This window comes from Trachinotus anak, unplaced genomic scaffold (assembly GCF_046630095.1).
Source record: "Trachinotus anak isolate AG129_WGS33_773 ecotype Australia unplaced genomic scaffold, CSIRO_AGI_Tana_v1 ptg000021l, whole genome shotgun sequence".
Classification (NCBI taxonomy): domain Eukaryota; kingdom Metazoa; phylum Chordata; class Actinopteri; order Carangiformes; family Carangidae; genus Trachinotus; species Trachinotus anak.
The window spans coordinates 23,035,152-23,057,699 of NW_027273872.1; the positions used below are offsets into that span (position 1 = coordinate 23,035,152).

The following is a 22,548-nucleotide window of genomic DNA, read 5'->3' on the forward strand; positions in this document are numbered from 1 at the left end:
AAGAAAGGTGACCAAGAATCTGATGGTCACTCCATTGATTCGGCTTTATGGCAGAGTGGGCAATCTCTCCTCAGTCACAAACATGAAAGCAGGTTGGAGTTTGCAGAAAAGCACCTCAAGGACCCTCAGACTGTGAGAAACAAGACTCTGTGGCTAGATGAGGATTCTAAGTATCATATCTGGGGGAAACCGCTTCACCTGCCCAGCAACGGTGAAGCATTGTGGTGGTTGCATTGTGGGGGTGTGACCTAAAAATGGCTTTCCACCAACGATCCCTCACAGTCCCTATCTAACCTGACAGAGCTTGAGAGACTCTGCAGAGAAGAATGTCAAAAAACCCCAAAACCCAATGTGCAAAGCTTGTCACGTCCCAAAAAGTAATGTAATTGCTTGCAAAGGTACCTCAACTAAGTTCTGAGCAAAGGGTCTAAATGTCAATGTCAATTTGATATTTCAGTTTTTCCTTTTTAATAAATTTGCAAAAGTTTCCAAAATTCTTCACTTTGTCATTATGGGGTATTATGGCTGGGTTATGACTGCCGAGGTTTATAAATATTGACTGCTCACAACTGAACTGAGCAGAATGCAAAGTTATCAACCACACTAGATTTATGTGGAACTACACAGTACATCTGGGTTGCCAACTGTGTATTAATGCACCACTCAGTTTCAGGCTCTGACACACCATCCAAACAATTCACGCCAAAGACTCATCTCCTGCACTTTTCTGTACTGCAATGTCATTTTTATTCTCCTGTTTTATTCTATTTTAGCTTATTTTTTGTCTCCATTTTATTTGACCTTTTAAATCCCATTTAAACACCTACACAATCTCCAGTGTATCTGGGGCTTTTTATGCAAGTATGTCAATTATTTTTACAATGGCTTTTTTGTTCTCTAGCTACCGACATTTCAAGACTTAAAATATAAATTATATAGCAGGATGCTCATATGACAGATGCACTCCACACATCAATCCCATCCTGGATGAAGTGAATCATATAGCCTTTAACAATTTGTTGTTGTTGCTTCTTTGATAACACTACTGTCTTGGTCTCTGTTTTCCATTCAGTTTCTAGGTATTTCCTTTTTCACTTTTGTGTCACTTACCTTTGCCTCTTGTTTTTGATCCCAGCTTTCTGCCTCTGTGATTGTCTGCCCAGCCCTCGATTTGTTGCACATGTATCTCATTGTCTCCCCTCTCCTTGCGTATTTAGTCTGTGAGCTCCCTTCCGACTGTGCCAGCTTGTCTTCATTCTCTGTGATAAGTGTTCCAGCCTTTCCTAGTGTTTGTTTTCTTGACTGACTTTTTTTGACCTTGCCTTATTCTGCCCTTTTTGGATTTGTCTGCCTGCTCCTGATTGACCGCCTGTGTACCAAATTATTTTTCATTGCAAAGAACTTGAACTTTTTGCAAGCCTGTTTTTGTCTCTTGAATTTTGCAATTGAGTCAATGCCTTGTGGTAACCAGTTATTACAGTTCCATAGTTTGATAGCAAATATTCTTTTGCATTTTTATATGCACTAAGTAAAAGTTTAGCAATGTGAAATGCAGGCAAAGCTGCAAACAAAAAGATGCACTTTTGACAAATCAGTAACTACGATAACAATTCTGGAGGATGAGAACCTGCTGTCACAACACTGTCTCCTAAAAATCGTGTTTGTATCCAGCTAATTATAAATGATCAAAATACATTTTGAAAAAGAATGCGATGCTGCCCAAATTACATTTTTTAGGAAAACCCTCTTAATGTATGTTTAGTATCTGCCAAGATGCAAAATGTTGATGCTGAATGTATCTGAAAAAGTTAATAAATAATGTAATTTATTTGTTTTCCCAACAATATCCACCCCTACAATATAGTACCTACTCATAGCAACTGAAGCATGATTCATAACTAAGTCATCCAGTTGCAGTTATTCCACTGAAAAGTGTTGTCACTGTTGTCAGTATTTATAGAGTTCAGAGACATGGCTGCAGGGCTGACAAATGTGATTAGAGATTTGCATATTGTGTCCATTTCAGTGCTATTCTGTTCAGGCCAGAAATACCACACCCACTGATGGAAAGCAGTTTCTTGCACAACACATTCTTGCTCATTGAATAGCTTTGAATTGGAACCACTAAGTTCTATGGAACCACATACCTACAGTAACTTTGTTGCCACCTTCTGTTGAATTTATTGGATTGATACAGTTTTTCATTTAGCTTATTAATTGTGATACAGTACAGGGTGTATGAGGTATACCTACTTGCTCAGTCCTCTTCGTCCTCTGTAGGATATAGAAAGGGCATAACTGTATTTGGTATGGAATAAATTAAATCCATAATTTAAAAATGGGTAAAATATTTAAGACATGACATTTTGTAATGTTCTTGCTCAACCTTGACTCAACAAATAACGAAGAAGCATTTAAGGTTTTTGCAAAATATGTTTTTGCATTAACACCACATTTTACATTGCAGCTTTTGGCAATCCCAGCTGAATACAGCTGAAATCTTATTCAACTGACTAGTTCAGTGCAGCTCAGATTAGGCCAACAAAGTGTGAAACTGGTTTTATTGCGTGAGAGCCAGAGTGTGTTTCTGCAGATCCGAACAGAAGGTTTAACACAGCCACAGTAGAACTATTGGGAAATCCAATTGACTGTTGGAGAAGAGGAAGTGAGCAAGTAGTGAGGAGTAATGTTAAAGAGATGGCGTGTGTGGAAGAGCTGGGAACATGTTGAAATTATAAGAAAACATGTTGCAAAAAAAACAAAAAAACAAAAAACAAACAGAAAACAGAGAGAAGGGGAAAGTGTGGAAGAAGTAGAAGAAAGATGGTGCAACAGCTGAATTTGTCAGATGACAGGCATTCAAAGTGTATAAAACAACTCATATACTTTTTATTTGCTCTCAGTTAAATTATTTCAACCAATATATCCAAAGAATAGTCAAAGAAATGAGCAGAAATCAAAAAACAACCACTATACTGTATATTGCCATCGAATATAACAACTCAAATAATTAATTATTGTATCAAACAATCTCAAATATCCAGAATTCATTGGTTCTAATAAGACAATGACAGTACTGTTGTGTAAATTCAAAACATTATTCACTTTGCTTAAATATTATGGTAATAATCTTGTTTTTTTAAAGCTCACAAAGAAGAATGTGGTCTGTTTCAACTTGGAGTCCAGCTTTTTATGCAGTGAAGCCCCCTTTGGCTGACTGGTAGTGGTCTCGATTCCAGAGGGACAGGTTTTAAAAAATCAGTCCATTAGCAGTGATGTACTGCCATGAAAACCATCCATCCATCCATCCATCCATCCATCCATCCATCCATCCATTCATCCATTGACAAAGAGAGATGAAAAAATGAAAGCAAAAAGTGGCTCTGGGTCACACTTTTGGTCACACACTTAATGTGGGTGTTTAACAGAAAATATATGGAACAAATCACTGTCATTTATAGGTCTATGCATAAGCTATGGAAGCTGTACAAAGATTATTATAACAAACAAATATTAAAAACAAAGCCTGGTAAGAATTCTCACCAAACTTCTAAGAGGATAAAACTTTGAAATGAAACAAAACAAAATAAATAACAAAAATGCTTTTGGAGGGACACCTCCTTTTTTCCCTTTATCAGTTTTTATCAATACTTCATGGCTGGACATAAAACAAATATACCATATCAACATAAGACGTTTATTCTCCTCCATATTAAAAGAGGCTGCGACAAATGACAGTGTCATTTACTCTTTTATCTAGGTTTATTTGATTATTTTTTTATCTAAATGGGTGGTCATGCAAATAGAAAAAGCCAAGTCCTTTACGCTTTTAGCTCGGTGGTAAAAGCTGGTAGTTCACCTCTTGGCCAGTTTGCCTCTTGATGAATTGACTAGTTGCTGTTAACTGGGTTACAAGGTGAGCTGGCTGGTTTTCTTCCTCCTCGCTCAAGAACTAACTAGCCTTTTAACTAGTTTATACAACTTGCTATCTTCCACTGACCCCAGATAACTGTGCTTTCTCAGTAACATTATTTTAGCCATTGCTTTATGCGTTACTTCTTATTATCTTCTTGGGAGTTCTTCCAGTCAACCATCTCAGAAAGTCGACCATTTCAGCTTCTAAGAGCCAAACCAGGTAGCTAGCTAGCCAGCCGGGAGTCATATTTCCAGAGGTTGACTTGTTGTTTTAAGGTGGGCTGGTATTCCAAAATCATTGCTTGAAATCTGCCTTGTTTACTGTCAAACCACCTAGTCAACAGGTAGATCAATATTCGTAGAGCTCAGCTTGATAGGAGATTGACTGGCATCCACGCTACTTTTTGCTTCTCAGTAGACCGATATTTCCAAGTAGTTAAGCAGTTGAAAAATCAACTGGTTTTCACAGCTGGCGTGCGAGTAGTCCATGATTGCGAGATACTTGCGTTTATTGTGCTCCGATGTCCAACATGGTAGCTTGTTCGACAAACAGGGATCTATCGTCTGTGGATACCTAATTGTCGTTTTAGTACCCTAGACCTTTCCAGTTCATTATATCCACATGTCCATATCTGTCTATAAACTATCTCCAGTCATAATCATAAGTCATATAGTAGCATTTCTTTAAAATGGTCATGGCTACACGTCTCACATTTCAGTTCATATCAGTCAGAAACCAGTTGTTAGGTCCAAATGCAGTCAGCAATCAGTTTTATAATCAGAAGTCATCTGTTTGTAGGAAATCTGCAGCCATTACAGCTAGCCACTGTGAATCTTAGACTGACACAGTCTTTAAAAAGTCTTTTGTCCACAGCATGGGATGAAATGGCTCACAAGGAGTCCTCAAGCTGTCCACAACCAGTCTCTCCTGACACCAAGTCTGTACACAATCCAAAAACCCAATGAAAACCAGTTGACCAACCAGTCTACCCCACGTCCAAAGCCAGTGAAAAAGCAGTCTATTAACCGGTCTTCATCTAGTACCAGTTGAGCACATCTACCAGATGTCAGAGCTTAGTTCTCTGCTGGTGAGAGGTACGAAGGTGCTGTTCAGGTGGAGTTCTGGCTTCTTTCCAAGGGTACTGCTCTGAGAGACCTGAGAAACACACAGCACAACAGTGATGAGCAGGAATCTCCCCGAAACCACAAGTCTTAGAAAAAAATCTACAGTTAAAAAGAGAAAAAACAGGTGCTGCATTCTACATTATGTACGGTGCTATTGCATGCCAGTAGTGTACCATGCCTCATATATGACAACTATGCTGCTATATGACAACTCTTCCCAGTCTGTTAGAATAAATAAATACTTGATGTTGGATAATATGAAGATACTATTTTCTTTCTAAATTTTCTTTTATCCAAACAGACCTCTTGTTCCCCAGTGAACTGCTCTGAACCCCTGGGGAGAAAAGAGGGGTTTCATTTTTAATGTGTTTAAACTCTGAGCACATGCATACAAACAACAAAAAAAGGGATACACTGTGCAGATACACTGTTGGATGCTAGAAACTAACTAAGAACAACAAAAACATACAGGAAGTGGCACCGTCTTTTCTCCCACCTGTCCATTCAGCAATGTCATAGGGATATTGCAATAGACGTGGCGCCCCCCGGGGCCCAGAGTGGAGAACTGCATGGTGGAGGGAGGTGGGAGAGGAGGCGACAGGGAGGAAGGTTGTGGGGGAAGCTGAAACTCATAGCTGCGGCAGAAATGCCTCATCTGGGCTGCTGTTGCCGTGTGTCCCCCTCCCAGTGGCAAGGTCATCTGGTTGTAGTCCGGGATCTCTGTCGCCAAAGCAACCTGGGGTGGAAAAAAAATGACTTCCTGTTAACTCCTATTATCCTGTTATCCTACAATATCATTTGAGGAGGCAATTAAACCTGACAAATTCTTAATACTGAGATTCTGAAGAGTTTTAATTGAGTTTTAATTCAGAATTCATAAAAGTTTCAAATCAATGAAGCTTGGATTTCACCTCTTATTTAGAAAGTCCCTAAAGTGAGACAGAACAGTCTTGTTTTGGACCTAGTCTGAATAAATAGTGATGGTAGCTTTAACCACCGGAAACAAACCCTGTAGTCTGATCTTGGTTTTTTTAAAATGTAGTTTCACACAGTGTTGAAGATTCAGTGCAGCAACTGTAACCGTACTAAGACTGTGGTCTGACAGGCACATATATGTTAGCCCAATGCGACAACAAATGTGCAGGCCCCCCTCTCTTATAGTTATGCAGACAGAGTGGGTTATTTTGGTAGGGTGGGGGTGTTTTTATGTTATAAAAATTAAATTTATATATATATATATATATATATATATATATGAATTTAATGTGATTTTTTTTTTTAATTAACCATCTATTTGGTTCTCCAGACCCTTTGGAAAGGCCTATACAATTCTTTAAATATTCTAGTTGTTTAAAGTTTCATTGTTAAAAGCTCACAGTCTAGAATATAAATTACTTTGGTTATTAGGTATCTTTTTAGATGAATTTACAACCATAAACCTGGTTTCAGAAACGCCAAGCCTATAAGCAGTATCATTAACATTTGATATCAAGCAGTTGACCTGATGATGTCCATGGCGACTCTCATTGGGGGGCGCCAGAGAGGCAGAGGTGGTTGTCATGGCAATGGTGGAGACAGTGGTCTGTAAGTCACCAAAGAGGCCCTGTTCACCGGAGTCCATCACCTATTACCATAGAAACACAATAACATAGTTTTCATTGTGCAGATTTATACAAATGTTTGAGCAACATTTTATTCTAATTCTGAAATGACTGTTGTGGCAGGAAAAGCACTGAAATACATAGTTTATCTTTAAGGATAAATCTTTAAAATATCACCAGATTTTATGTTTTACTTATTGACAACAAATCCCAGGAAAGAGACCAGAGCCCTCATATATCTTAATCCTTTGTGCCATAAAGCTCCAGACACTATTAAAAACATGTGAGTGTACCACACTGTTGTATTGGGCATGTTCCTTCATTACAATCAACATGGACACTGTTGTTTACTTTTAGGCAATGTCTCTGCATTGTCCTACAGCTGTAAATATTCTCAAGAGCAGAAAATACGTATTCATCCACAGCTCAAAATAGTCCCAAACAAAAACACAAGGTATTTTACTATACAACCATATATGGTGTTTATTGAAACAGTTCCCACATGTCTTATAGCAGACCTCACATCAGTGCATCTCACATTTTGGGCATAGATAAAAAAATAAACCTCAGCCAGTGGTTTAGAAAATATAAAGAGTTTGAAATCATAGCCATAGTGTGTGTCCTTTGGTCTGAACTATAATGTCACCTGGTTGCATTTATATATTTGGTTCATGCAGATTGACACTTTTTATTATCCAAGCAAACGAGGACAGGTAAACAAACGTCAAAGGGATTCAGGCAGTCCACAAAATGTCATCCTACAAGGTTGGAAAATTTGGCAGTGGTGAGGGGTCAAAACACACCTCATTGCCATTCATTGTATGTTGTTGAGCATGATGGCTCGCCTGAATTCTTCAACATTCTTGTGCAGTTTTTTCAAGAGGTTAGGAAGTGTGTTCTTTGGCCCATAAATTGAAGAGGCACTTCAGCTCTTCTTGGCTTCATTGTGTTATATCAAGCTTTCCAAGCATGAATAACTGCAGACTATCGGATGTCGTTGTCTATTCACTTAAACTCCTAAGGCTCTGGAATTTGAGGTTGTTTTGTGTGGGGTCTTTTTTTTGGTAAAAGTTGACATTCCAAAGTTCAACTCTAATGTTCTGCACATAAAGAATAAAAAAATAAAAAAATAAATAAAAATAAAAATAATTCCTTTGAAGGAGCAGGAATGGAAGAGCAAACATAATATTCTGCACACCCAAAATTTTCTATGTGATAAATACTATTATCACTGTCCCAGTTCTATGACATCAAGTGTTAAAGCAACATAGGACAAAAGGATCCTTTCTTTTGCAGTGATTTCCTTCACTCTGTATTTGCTTCTTGATAATTATTCTCCAGTTCCGAGCAGCAAGAGAACATCTCTTTGCTAATCAGGGCATATACCACCTGAGGTGTTAACACATGGTAAACATGTGCACATTTTCCCCCATTGTGATTCCCATTTTAATACATTACCTGTGTTTAGCGGGCATTTCAAAGGCCATCTGTTTGTTGTGAATGTATGCTGCCCAGGGGAGCAGAAGTAAATATGCTAAATTTCCACTGTATTTTTCCTCAGCTCCTGGACACGCCATAAAGACAGTGTTATTCTGCCTGTTACACCTGTAGCTATACATATGTATGGCCTGTGAGTAGAAGGTTTCAGTACATATTTCTGGTGATATGCAAATTCATCTGTTTTTCAAAGCATTTTTTTTCTTACAGTCACAGTTAGGTTTAGCACGAAAATAAAATTGCCCCTTGCAGGATTTCTTTTGGCAGCTTAAGCTTCAAGTTTTGTTGGTTTTCTTATACAAATGGTTCTATTGTGTACAAGATTATGAAACACTGTTAAACACAAGGAAAATGTGATTTTCTGTTAACGGCAGTGTACCTGGCGTCTGGACAATGTCTCTCTGCGTTTGGCTGGCATTTCATAGACCACCTGTTTCCAAAACTTAGAGGACAGCTCGTTACTTTTAGGACCCCTCCACTTGATGATGGATAAAACCTGAAGAGAAGAGAAGAGAGGTGAAGACATTCTAAATTTTCTAATTGCTTTAGTCTGCTGGTATTTGAGGACACAACCTTCTCTCTCCCTCCATTCAACCCTCTCTCTGCATACCTTGATCGTATGTTTAAGGGCTTCGACCTCTTGGTAGTTGATGACATTCTTCAGGTCGGCACACTCTATCATTATCACCTAGACACACAGAAACACAGGTGGGGATGTGTTTGAGAAGAGACAAACATGACAGTCTCTAAGCAGAGCAACTCTCCTCCTCATTGCTCAAAGTATTAACGTCATAATGCCAGGAAAGCTGATGTCACACATCTGTCTATCTTTCAAACTGACTTCCTGTTTCCTTTGTGATTCATACCTTGATCTCTCCAGTGACCAGCATAGAGTGAAGGCGCGTCTCTATCTGGAAGATGCTCCACCCTCTTTTGGCGACAAACTCTGGGGTCAAAACGATGATGAGACGTCTGCTCTGCTCCACGCTGCGAGCCAAGTCCTCAATATAGGCTGGGAGAGAGAGACATGGAGACAAAGTGTAAGTGATAGAGTGAAAAGAGCGTTAGAGTAAGATGTCAATCAGAATGAAGTGAAGGACAAAATGTGGTTGGTGTCTTGCAATTTACTAGTTACATATAATTATAAAAGAAAAGAAACAGTTCCAGCTAAAATCCATGGAAAGTGAAATGTGTTGCCCTTATTGTGAGAAATGCTCTTTTCTATACTTAGATTAAGTTCTAAAGAAAAATGTGCATTAGAGATTGGATCTCAATGACTTTTTCTAATAAAGGCAGAGCTGTAAACATCACTGTGGTTACATAAAACAGGAAACAGGACACAAAGAGAAAAGTAACTCTAGCTTTTGCTCTTTTGCCACATAAAGGAATGATTTAAATTTTGGCATAGAAAGACCTGACATCAGCCTCATGTCTGTGTGTGAAGTGTGGAGCTGGAGCCAGAATGTGGTTAACTTGAAATGAGCTAAAGGGGAAAAGCGAGCCTGACTGACTAAACTAAAAAAAAAAATGTAACACCTTATGTCTCATTTCCTTTACTTGAACATTATCAACTACTTCAACTATTTCCTGGTGAGCAACAGCTGGGTGCAGTGGACTGTATAGTCTCCTTAGGTGTTATCACAGATACTTAATTTGTGACCTCATGTAAATAAGACATCTTAAGTGTTCCTTTGTGTATTTTTCTTTTGAACGTTGGATCTAGGTGGTTTCCTTCAGTTTTTATAGCCTAAAAACATCTTGACTTAAGCTCTGTATCTAATGTACAGATATGAGGTCAAACCACAGTTGTTTGGACCAATCAGTGTCCTGTGAGGGAGGAAATACCAGCAGCCACAGACGTGTCTTAGGTGAAAGAGGTTAGTGTAGAAACTGCTATTGCATCAGTTATATCAGAGTTGAGAACGACACTGAAGGCTTTTCTCGATGGACAAGATATCTTCACTCTTTTCCTGACTGGCTTTGGCAAGAGTTTGATTTACCAACTGGATCCGCTGGTAGTGAAAGAAATGGGAAGATGCAGAATCTGATGGTGGAAGTTAGCCTGTGATAGATGGTGATAGAGAGATGGTTCATCCAAACACTTGTCAAGTAATTTTTGAAAGTGCCTGCCTTTTTCCAAACAGTTTCCAACAAGAAACTGTAAATATAGATAGATGTAGCCTCCATGATTTCACCCACAGGTTTCTGAAGAGCGGTTTTGAAGCTCAGTGGGCTGCTTCGCCGTCGCCATCTTAGCAGTGCCTGACTCCCACTAACTCCCACCTAATCCAGACATGGGCAGAGGTGGAGCATATGTGGAGCCGAGACCTCAGTGCATGCTAGTTTGTGGAAAGCATATGCTCACCCACATGTCACTCAAAGGGTCACGCCCCCAGTTATGAATGACTTTAAGCCTTAATAAATGCTTAATAAATAAAGGTGTACAGTTGCAGTGAGGAGGAAATTAGCTATGGAGACCAGAACTGTTTCTTTGTACCAAGCTGTAAACATGTTTATTTCTGCTGTAAAGTTGAGCATTTTAACATGGGAGTCTCTGGGGACAGCCTCAAGTGGCCATTCAAGGAACTGCACTTTTTTGCATTTGAGTATTGGCCTCATCTTTCAGCCTTGGATTTTGCCTCTTGTTTCCAATGAAGCCTTCCCAAATGGTTCTGAGTAACAAACCATCTGGTGTGTCAGGTTAGAGAGTCAGGCTGGCAGTTTCCACCTGCTGCTAGTCTTTATGCTAAGTTAACCACCTCCTGGACCTTGCCCCATAATTAATGCACAGACATGAGAAATATATCAGTCTTCTTATCTTGCTCTAGGAGAGTGCATTCTTCATAATATTGAACAATTCCTCTAATGCTCATGGTTGGTCAAATTTTTATTTATAGTTGAATTAAAGGCGCTACAGCATCTACAAAAAGAAGAGGCAGGGGAAAAAAATGAATTTAACATCAGAGCACATAAGGTAAACCTCCTTATATAGTGGTATCTTCCTCTTGCTGGCTGTATCCTTCAACTCAGCTTGCTCATAAAATGACAGGAAAGACTGACAGGGGTATACAGTAGAGTGACAGAAATGCTGGTGCAAGGTTTTTGGCTCTGACACAGCGCAGCAAAGTCGGTTCTTAAATGGGGATCAGAGTTGTGCTGATACACCACCATCAGCTTTTACTTATAACCCAGAGAGGAAGATGTGAACTTGAGGAGGGGGATGGGCAGGTGATGAGATGTGAAGAGTGAGCAGATCTGAGGTGGAACCACTTTATGTGTCAATATAAATATGAGTCAATATAGAGTTCATTGCAATGCTTGCAGAACGTTTTAAATGCTTCTTTTCATCCTCACTGTGCTGCTGTTGCTTGATGCCAAGTCCAGTGCAAACTTATTTTCCCCAAATGTCCCATTTCCAGTGATTTATTTGTGACATTCTCAGTGTTTCCTGCAACATGCATAACTGAAAGTGCTCATTATTTCCTAAATGTGTTGAGTGAACAACAGATCCCCTTCCTCTGTATGTCTCTCTCCTTCACCACCTCCTCGCTTGCTAACTAAATTAATGACGGACTCTCCAACAACACATTGCAATTTCACGCTCAATTTGAGAGGCACAAATAGTACAGAACATCCCAGAATTCAGTCCCGTTCTCTCTCTCTTCTGTGGGTCGCCTTTCCTTTCCTACTTTTATCTTTCCCTCTCTTCTCCTCACACTTAACCTCCCCTCCTCTCTCCTGCCCCTCACTTCCTCTTCCCGCTCTTGGTTTTTGAGGATTATGTAAATCAATTAATAAAATAACACAAACCAATGACCCCATCCCCACCTCTTTCTCTTCCTGTTGTTTATTTCTCGCTCTCTTGTTCATTTCGGAGGGCTAATGGAGTGGATAATTGAATGGTGTATTTTAGGTCGCATCGCCATGTTGCTCTGTCAATGGCTTTGGTAGGCAATGACAAGGGACCTCACTCTGTCTCTGTGATTCTCTCACTGAGTCTGCTCTCCACACTACCTAACCTTTAGTTCGTAGGCAGCTTAGACAGAGTTGTGTGAGCAGGTATTCTCAGTGGACATTTGTTTTCTGGAGACAGAGAGGGCACGGAGAGGAAGCCTCAAATTTTCATCTGCTGACAGGATGAGGTGTTGTATGTGTGCTTGTGTGCTTGTGTGTTGGGAGGAGGCATAATTTTGGCCAAGAGCAGTCTATGTAGGGCATGCTGATTCATTATGAATCCTTATTTAAGTAAATGCATTTATGTATTTTAGGAGGAAATGTTAAATAATGCAGAAAACACACATTTGTTTGTTACTTTCTAACCACTAAATTTATTTTAGCAACTTTTTTTGGAAGTTTTTAGGACAGGTTGAAAAACATTTTGCTGACAAAATACTTATATATAGTAGATAATGGCTTGATATTTTATTTCTTGCATTAGTTTGATGGTTTAGTGGAATTAACCAGGGACCTAACAGCCTATTGATATTTTTTACAGTGTTTTTTAAAGCGCTGAGCTGGTACAGTATATTACAGCTTATTATGCATCCAGTTCCCTGCAGCGCATCGCCACCTTACCTGACAAATAGTATTATAAATAGCATTTATAACCAATAGTATTTCAGCAAATCGTGGATATACAGTATCTGTAAAGTCCAGATAAAAATTTCCTTAACTGACTTGATGATGACAATCAGATTTTGATGGAACCTACACTGATTGGCTTAAAGTTATAATATGTGACGTTTACACATTGCATTGTCTAAAAACAACTAGACCTATGTTATATGTATTTTTTTCCCAAATGATTCCAGCACTTTTCAAAACTTCAGAAATCATGGTAACGGTCAACTTCATTTGGTCAATGATGTCATATCCTAAGTGGTCAAAATTGACTTTTATCCAGTTTTAAGTCACATTTTGAGATACACTTTTTACACCTTTGTCATTTTCAACTATATATTTTACCTGTTGGAGGATTTTAGTCATCAGACACCTGGATCCTAAGTTATCAGAGCAAAAAAGCCAAGCAAAAGTTAGACGGCTCAGCTCTGAGACGTCCTGTGTCTGTTGAACTGTGTCAGTGAATCACTGAAGAAACTGCTTTATTTGGTGTTTCTGCTGGTTTAAAACCCCTGGTCCATTTGTTTATGAAGAGGAGGAGACCTCTGTGGATAATTCAGTTGCCGGCAAAAACCCAAATAAACGTCTGGATAATCAGAGACACAATCAAGATGAAGATTAGCTGCAGTCTCAGTTCCCAGCTATTCCCTGATGTCTCACACATGCACTGACTTTTAATGTGAAACTGCTTTATTCAGCGTTTTTAATGGTAATAAAGGGCCTGTTTGTTTTGGAGAAGAGGAGACCTCTGTGGATAATTCAGCTCCAGGTAAAAACCTGAACGACTGACACTGAAGGAATCCAAACCGTGAGGAGCTGATGACAACGGTGGTGAAGACAACAACTCCAATGATCTCATGCCACTTCACGACGTCACCAAACGGTGCCTTTTGTTATTGTTTTGATTGAGAGACCCCTAGTGACAGAAGTTACGTGCTGTGCATTAAATTAGGGCACCACTGTGCTTGGTAAATAGATGCTGAAGTCATGATGTCACAATGTCTGGGCAATCGTCTGGTTCATTAGCTCCTGGAACTAGAACTCAATCTCTTATTCGGCCTTTCTTTCATCGGTCTTAGTGAAAAAACAAACCTCATTCCTCTGGATTTCCATGTGCACATTTAATGCAAGTGCAGGAATGTGCCTGTATTTTAAATGTGTGTGTCTGTGTGTTTATGCGATAAATACACACAGTGCATTTCAAACTAAATCCTCCATTCACTGTCCCTGCAGCTGGCAAGGCAGGAGATGAGCCCAACAATGATGGATGAGTGTGTGTGTGTGTGTGTGTGTGTGTCCGCTGAGAATATTGACAAATCTGTACATTACAGTATATCTGCAGTTTTATTCCATATTGCTTCCACTTCTGCAGCACCACTGCCCTCAACAATGTCTTGAAATTCTTCATCAATAAACCATTTCACAGTGTTCAGTATACATATTGAGAGCATATACATGTGATTGTGAGCATCTGTGAGCAACAGCTACAATAAATAAATCCACACACTGTCCTCAAATAGTCAGTTTAGAGAAGGAGAAGAAAAAACAGCAACGTTTTCAGCTCGACCAGGAAAGACGACTTTTCAGACCAGTAATCCTTCACTCATGTTTCCAACTGGATTTACTTCCATTACTTCCAATATTAGCATTAGTCAAATAATTGGGGGATAAATAGACAGGCAGATGGATGGTGTGCGCCCACATGTGTATGGCAGTAAGAGTTATGCTTTTCCCCTTTCAGCTTGTGTCTGCAGTAGAACTGAGTGTCTCTGTGCACCTGTGTGTGTGTGTGTGTGTGTGTGTGTGTGTGTGTGTGTGTGTGTGTGTGTGTGTGTGTGTGTGTGTGTGTGTGTGTGTGTGAGGTCAGAACATTCACAGACAGAGCAATAACTCCAGTTGGACAGAGAGTGACACATAACCCCAGAAATGACGGCAGACAGTGTCTTTGTGTTTTTTTTTTGTGTGTATGTGTGTGTGTGTGCTGTTTGCCCTCTGCGTGTCCTGTATGTGTGGGCGCATGTGGGTGTTAAAGTGAGGGCTCAACATGAGCTTGGTTGAGAAAAACACACATTTTATGAGTGTTTCTTAAAAACGTGAGAACATGAATTTGTGAGAAACGCTGCCTGAGGCAGAGCGACATTGTTGTGTTGTGTATCAGTGTGCGTATGCGGCTGGAGTGCACATATTATGTACAGTTGAGAGCATACACTGACATATGTGCGTCTGTTTGTGAGTGTGCTATGATGATGATCCGCATTCATTCTTATTTATTCTGACAGAGTGATGAATTCTGGGTACTAGGGGCCCAGAGCTTTTGTGTGTGTGTGTGCGTGGGTGAGGTTGATAGATATATGGATGGATACTTACTACTGCTGGGTATTAGATCTCTGTCTGGTATAAACAGCTTGTATCCGTAATGTTTCTCCAGAACATCGGGCAGGATCTCCAACGCAAACGTCTCCTCGTCGCTGCTCGTCCTGCCGGAGCAGAGAGCAACAAATGTGGCTCCACATTCACAATCAAAGGTGATTCAAGGGTTAATATGAAAGTACAGATGCATACAAGGTGACATCTTCCAGCCTGATGTGATTCACTGTCATTCCACACTTCACTAAAAGTCGTCAACAACAAGTTGACTTTTATTGTGAAGCAGTGGTGGGAAGTAACATGTCATGGTTAGCGTGATTAGCTTAGCTTAGTATAGTTTGGCTTTAAAGTAACATTTTGCAAAAGATGCTTATTCTGTTTCTTTTCAAGAGCGAGATGAAGACTGACAGCAGTTGCGTTTTGTTAACTATACAGCTGGAGCCAGGACGTGGTTCATTTAGAGGTGTAGGTGGACAGACGTTGTCACCAGGCGAACTCATGACTCCAGCTCTGCCCTTAATGCGCAGACATGAGAGTGGTCTCATATCTGTGTCAACTATAGCATTTTCTCAAATCTTTAACCTTTCCTTTAAGCAACTGAGGGTGTTTTAAATCCATATTAATACATTATAAGTCCGTTTTACATCTGAGAGCAGGTAGCAGCGAATGTCCACCGCTGATGATCAAGTCCTTCTTCTGTGCTCCGAGTCATGACAGTGGCGAGTTTTAGAACCAGTGAAATTAATTAAATAAAAAACAACTTAGTTTAGTACGTGTGCAGTGAGGTCGCCCACCTGCCCAGAGAGTCCAGGTCCACTTTAGTGTAGGACAGGTAGGCATCGTACTCCTTATTATCTGTGACGAGAGAGACACGAGACAGAGTGAGTGAGACAACAGAACAGAAGTAAGGTGAAAGTAGATGTTGCACTAGTCTTTCTTTGAAAATCACCCAGTTTAATAGATTTTAAGCACTTGTACATCTTTGGGTTATATTTACATTTCAAAAATAACTTTTGCTGATCACCTATAAAGCCCAGTTACACCCCTGACCCCTAACAACTGAGAGCCACATGAGGTCACTGTTCAAAACACAAAACATTTATTTTTGTTACAACTGTATATTTAAACTGTATATTTGTACTTTTCCTCACATGTATATCACATATGATTTTAATATTGCTATATTTTTTATCTTAAATATATTATATATTTTTATTTTGAACAGAGTCATCAACGCAGGATAAATGTCTGTCATCTCTCTGTAAGCTCTTCCTGAATCCAGACGGGTTTTAATCATTTCTACATCTGGTGTTTGTCAGACTAAAGAAAACAGAAGTTTATCTTCGGTGCACCAGAGCTCGGTAATACCCTGTTTAGAAAATCAGGCAGACTTTAAGTTGAAATCAATACTTTCAATCAATACAGCAACCTTACTTCTTTGTAAATTTCTTTCTGCTTTTTTTTCTTCAGGTATAATTTCTCTGCTTACATTACTTTGTCAATTTTTCTTTTCCAAGGGGCTTTAAAAATGAAGATCATCATAACTCAACCAATGGTTACAGAATTATCACCCAAACAACTGAAAAAACTAACGTTTATTCATTTTGGTGCTTTTTTTTGGTCAACTGCTTCCTTTGACTTCAGTGTAGACTTAATTAAATGTAGCTGTTGTGTTTCTTTATTAACAAGTTTAAACTCACCAATGATTTTTCACGCAGAGCCACACACGCTCATCGACTGTGAGTGTCGTGTGTGTGTGTGTGTGTGTGTGTGTGTGTGTGTGTGTATGTGTGTGTCCTGAAGTGACACTGAGCGCAGGGGAGGCTTACCGTCTTCAGTTTCATCGCTCCCAAAGTGTCTCCTGTAGCAGAGCATGATCTCCAGGTTGTAGCACTTGTAAAGTGCTGTCAGGACTCCCAGCAGCAGCAATATGACCCCGAGACCCCCAGCCAGCTCCAGACGATACATATCTACAGTGAGAGAGCGACAGGGAGGGGGCGAGAGGAAGAAGAACTGATGAGAATCATCCACTGACGGCAAAGAAAATAATATAAAAGAATCACCTATTTCCTCCAATAAGAGAGAACATTGAACGGTTGAAGCTCAGTTTGGTTTGGATTCACTTGCTTTTTACAAACTGGTTCACTCAAATTTAAGTGAACAAAGTGAATCTGCAATCATTTGACTTCAGGAAATATAGTACAGAAAAGTTAAATTACCTCCAAATTGGAAAATTTTCTGAATCAGTGACTAAGACTCATGCCCTCAAACACACACACACACACACACACACACACACACACACACACACACACACACACAGGCAGAACTACTGAGATTGACTTCCCATTTGATGTGATGTTTTGATGAATCACAGCTGTATTTAGATGCTTTGTTAACTCTCTGCCAAACCTTCCTACCAATAAAGCACACTGACACACACACACACATGCACACACACACACACACACACACTGAACCAGACATGTGAGACATGTTAACATGACAACCAGCTCGCTGTCAAGAGGTAATTAATTAGGAGCTACTCATTAATGTTTGTTTGCTTTGTCTGCTCATATAACAATTCTCTTTGGCCTTGTCCTCATTAACAAGAAGGTTAGAGGTGAGAGACTGAATGAATTTCATTTAATCAAAGTTCAATGATGCAGTGTTTCTCATGTCGACACACTTGTCAGCCGTAAGAACTTAAAGTTTATTTTAGAAAATGGTCATTGTTCTGGTTTAGTCCAAAATCAAACTTTGAAGCAGGTCTATGCAACTTCTACACAAGTGACAGCTGTGGTAGGATGGTAAATACTACAATGGTGTGAAAGAGAACGTGTAGGGAAGAACTGTGAGGTCGGTCACACAACAATATCTATCTTTACTCCTTAGTTTATTTACATTAGCTAACAAACCACACACAAACAAGCTAACAAACCGCACAAGCTACTGGTCATACCAGACCAAGTCAGGTTGCAGCAGCAAAACCTTTGAGTGTAGCTAATGGAGCATTTTTGAATTGAGTGTAGTTATTGCTTGTGAAATAGACTTTTCATTTATAGAAGGAACAGGAATGACTCCTCATCCTTGAAGCATTTCTCATGTACTGTATAAATGACACATAGTAAGTTTGAAAACACCTCCAATAAAGCGAAAAGGCTCCGGTGATTTTCAAAGAACTGTGTGTGAGAGAGTATTTTTCCCCAGCTGGTCACAAAAGGCAGCAATGAGCCTTTACAGCTGCACTGAAAACTTAGAGAAAGTAAGGTAAGGTAAGTCAACTTTTCCCCTGTTGGACAAACCTTGAGTTTGGGCTAAGGCTTTGAATAGGGACTAAGTGGTTTGACAAATGTGCGTGCTGCACAGAACAATATCTCTTCAGCAGTGAATGAGATGGTCTCAAAATATGTTTGTTAAACTGCCATTTTCACAGTTTGCTTTCATGCTTTTGTTGGTTTGTTTGTCTGCAGAAATTGAATGACGGTGCTTTTGGTGCGAGTTCGTTGGCAGTGAACTTATGGTGGGTGTTGAAGGTTTCCTGTGGAGTGTTTGACCTGTGGTAGCGCCATGGATCCACTTTTTGTGGAGTGGGCCCTTGTCTTTGTTTAGCTCGTGCAGGCAGACAAAGACACGTGCACGTGCGGTGACGCAATACATGGTCCTAATCAACAGGGAGCCAAGATGTGCTGACAAAGGCAGTGAGGAAGACAGCAAGTAAACACGGATGTAAACAATGCTGGATTTACAATACAATAAAAAACGGGAAAGGAAATACACTTGACACGTTTGCTAGACCTCAAAGAATCACAAAATGCATTTTGGTGACTAACACTGAATATAAACACAGTTTGTGTTTCGTTATAAGAAGCCTCTGATTGACAGAAGCAGTGCGGGACAGAAGTGCAGAGTAGAAGTCGGCAAAACCCAGAAAGTGTTTTGCCAACTTATACAATTGAGTGAGAGAGACAGATGAGCTCACGTCAGCATGTTAGACACACACGTACGCGCACGCATGCACACACACACACACACACACACACACACACACACACACATACATGATCTCAAACCGTGTGTGTGTGTGTGAATGAATGATAGTGCTATCATAGGCAATATGAGTGTATGGGAGATTAATGGAACATGGCTGGTGAATGACAACATGGGAAATATGATCTATTACCATCTCTCTCTCACACTCACACACACACACACACACACAGATATGCGTGCACACTCACAGACTGCAGGGTAAAGAGCATACATGCGACCACACTGCCACCCACATGATGCACCAAAGCTTCACTGTTTCGACACAAGCACATCTGCTCTTTTGTGCATGTTCATTATCACAAACACACTGAACTATCATGAGTTAGAAACCAGGTCAGGGCCAGGTTTAGTTTTCTGACGGCTTGTGACGGTTTTATTACACACTTACACACACTTTTTAGTTTTTTTTTTCCCACGAATGTGTTAACAACCGCTGAGTCCCCAGGAAGTGGTCAGGGTGGGTGGAAGATGCACTAAATTCAAGACTATCACACCATGTCGTTTTAAAACCAGTAAATTATGAACAGTAGCTTTAACTATAGGCTTGTTGTAGCGATGCAGTTTGATGAGGAATATTATTCTAATTTAATTTCTATTCAATATACATTATATTGTATTACCATTAAAGCAAAATAAGTGAAAGTGCTTTTAACAGAACAACATCCCCTGAGATTATTAAAGTTTTAATAAATGACCTTAACCTTACAGTGTCGGTGTGCCATCATCAAGCAGCAGTCACCAGCTTTGTGTTGCCACCTGGCAGCACAGAGCCACCTGTTGGTCTAAAGTGTTAGTAATTATCCAGGGGGCAGGAGAATAACGTCTCCTACTATCATCTGTTTTTGCTTGGCTTTTATAAGCTCCTGACTACTTTTTTCAAGTCAATAACAACAATGTGTTAACTTCAGTCAAGAGCATCAGAGCTTGACATATATACAGTTTAAAGATTTGCAGTTAGGAAGTCTATCAAAGGTTAGTCACAAAAAGATACAAAAGTTGTGATACAAAATGTCATGAATGTCATGAATGTCATGTCTCTGAATAAATTACAGTGATCAGAATTTAATTTAAATGGATTCAGACTTGAAGAACCTTGTTTGATAAGTACAGTTTAACCAGTTCATTTGTTTTTTTTTCTTTGTTGTGTAATAGCAACTTTCAGTCTGTTCCCTTTTATGTGTTACTGTTCTTCTAACTGTTACTCTGTTATTCACCAGGATGTGTCAATCAGAGATATGTCAACTTAACGGCTCTCAATCATGACCTTGAGTTTATTACCACAGGATTGTACAAATTATAGTCAGTGCAATATTAAAAGGTTTGTGCTGTATGAAACAGGCAGTGGTGGGACAAGTACTGAGATCCAAGCAGAAGTAACAATACCACTTTATAAAAAATATTCCAGTGCTTTAAGCAATGTGTAGTTAAAGTATCAAAAGTTCAAGTGCTCTTTATGCATCAGAACAGCCTGTGTCAGGATTACATTATTGTACCGTTTATAGTTTACTTGTTGTTACTCAAGCATTGAAATGTAAGCAGTTTTTTTTATTTTATTTTGTCACTGGTCAAGGTAGAGCTTGTCTGAACTGCTTCATAAACTGTAATTTAATCTACAGCAATGCAACATATTTTATAAATTGATCATGTTGTGGTTTGAAAATCTTAATCTTTAAAAGAGCAACTACAGTACAGATGTTACATAAGTGTACTGGGGTAAAAAGTACAAGATTTCCCTCTGAAATGTAGTGAAGTAATCAGTGAAGTACTGCCTCAAAACTACACATAAGTGCAGTACTAGCTGTGTGTGAATAATTAATATGTGAATAATTATTGCAACACAATCCTCGTCATTTAATTTAGTGTCAGAGTTTATTAGATGAGGCAAACGAGCAGTTGTATAGAATGTGCTGTACTTGTTATTAATTGATCTTGTGTTTATTCCACTGATGGCACATCTAATTATTGATTACTCTAATTTGTGATTCTAATTTTTCTGTTTTATTCTGTATCTTGAGCTAATGTGATTTTTCTCCTTCATTAATAAATGTAAATTGTAAATTGTATAGTTTTTTCCCTTTTTTGATGAGATCTGTTAATTTTTTTTTACTCTTTTTACTTCTATAATGCATCATGTTTTTTATTTATGTTTTATTTATGTTATTTATGCAAATAAACAAAATAAACCACAACAGATTCTAATTTGTCCTGTACAACATCATCACATTATAAAAATGTTGCACTTTTCAGAGTGACATTAAACTCAGCATCTCATGCATGCTATTAGCCATGAGAGAGGAGGTCTTTAAAACTTGAGAGTTTTCTGGTTGGAGGATCAAACTGTGACACAATTTAAGGACAAAACTTGAAATGTACAGCCTTCTTTAAGATATAGTTGAACTGTGTTAATATTGGTGGTGTTTCTCTTGAAAATAATCTCCCACAATGTATGTGTCTCTTTTATTTACCACCACTGTATGCTGTTATGACCTAAGTGAAATTACCACAATTCACCAGTAGACGTCTCTCTAACTCTACTCAGCAGCTACATCACTTTAACCTATACACAGATACGCTACTGTATATGTTGGAACGAGGAGGGACAGTGACAGAGCAGGGGATAAAGTGGGAGAGAGGCAGGGAGGGAGAGATCGAGCCGGTCCGAGGGGGAAGAAAAATACTGAAATTTAACTAATTGCCAAATATTTGCTCTACAGTGAAATGAACTGGGATTGCATCCATTAGTAATGAGGCACATTTGGAAACCTCCGCTTCTCTCTCCATCTTCTTGCCTCCATCCATCCCTTTCTCCTCCCCCTGTGCTCTTCTCTTCATCTCTCTGTTCTCCCCCGTTCATTCTATCTCCACCACCCCCTTCATCCATCTTTCTCAGATATTTTCCATTAGTAATGAGTCACTTGCTGCCATCTCCTGATATCTGCGCACAGTAAAATGGGAGCAGAACTTGAAGTTGAATATTAAATATGCTTTTTACTTATTACACATGAAAAGAGTAGTCAACGGTAATGGTGATGGTGGTGGACTCTGCATGCATGGGGAGGAATTTGATAAAAGACATTTCTATGAGAGTTTTCCATAACTTTTCTCTCTGTCTTGCTCTTTCGCTCTCTACACAACCAACATAATTTGACACTGACACCATCTCGTTGAATTCCAAAGCCCTTACTTTGTCTCTGTCTTTAAGTTTTTGGTCTCATTCTTATGGCTTTGTTAGAAATGTGTTTATCATGTGTTGCCGAAGCAATCTGTCAAGAATAACATGCATTTTTATTAAGTAAAAATTGTTTTAAAGATTGTTTCCTAAGAAACCATCTGTCTCATCCTCACCATCTTCATCATTCACCATGGGATG

At 39.3% G+C, this 22,548-nt stretch overlaps 1 protein-coding gene across 3 annotated transcripts in view; it reads right to left on the minus strand.

Annotated features, from left to right (window-relative positions):
- Positions 1 to 2,157: 2,157 nt before the first annotated feature.
- Positions 2,158 to 22,548, minus strand: part of il1rapl2 (interleukin 1 receptor accessory protein-like 2) — a 412,851-nt gene continuing 392,460 nt past the window's right edge. For all 3 annotated transcript variants that reach the window (XM_071457949.1, XM_071457947.1, XM_071457948.1), the window contains exons 10-18: positions 16,955 to 17,095; positions 15,920 to 15,980; positions 15,126 to 15,235; positions 9,005 to 9,150; positions 8,749 to 8,826; positions 8,518 to 8,634; positions 6,542 to 6,664; positions 5,537 to 5,776; positions 2,158 to 5,071 (exon numbers count right to left, since the gene is read on the minus strand). In XM_071457949.1, coding sequence (XP_071314050.1) covers positions 4,973 to 5,071; positions 5,537 to 5,776; positions 6,542 to 6,664; positions 8,518 to 8,634; positions 8,749 to 8,826; positions 9,005 to 9,150; positions 15,126 to 15,235; positions 15,920 to 15,980; positions 16,955 to 17,095 — 1,115 coding nt within the window. In that variant the 3' untranslated portion in view covers positions 2,158 to 4,972. The remainder of the gene's footprint in view (positions 5,072 to 5,536; positions 5,777 to 6,541; positions 6,665 to 8,517; positions 8,635 to 8,748; positions 8,827 to 9,004; positions 9,151 to 15,125; positions 15,236 to 15,919; positions 15,981 to 16,954; positions 17,096 to 22,548) is intronic.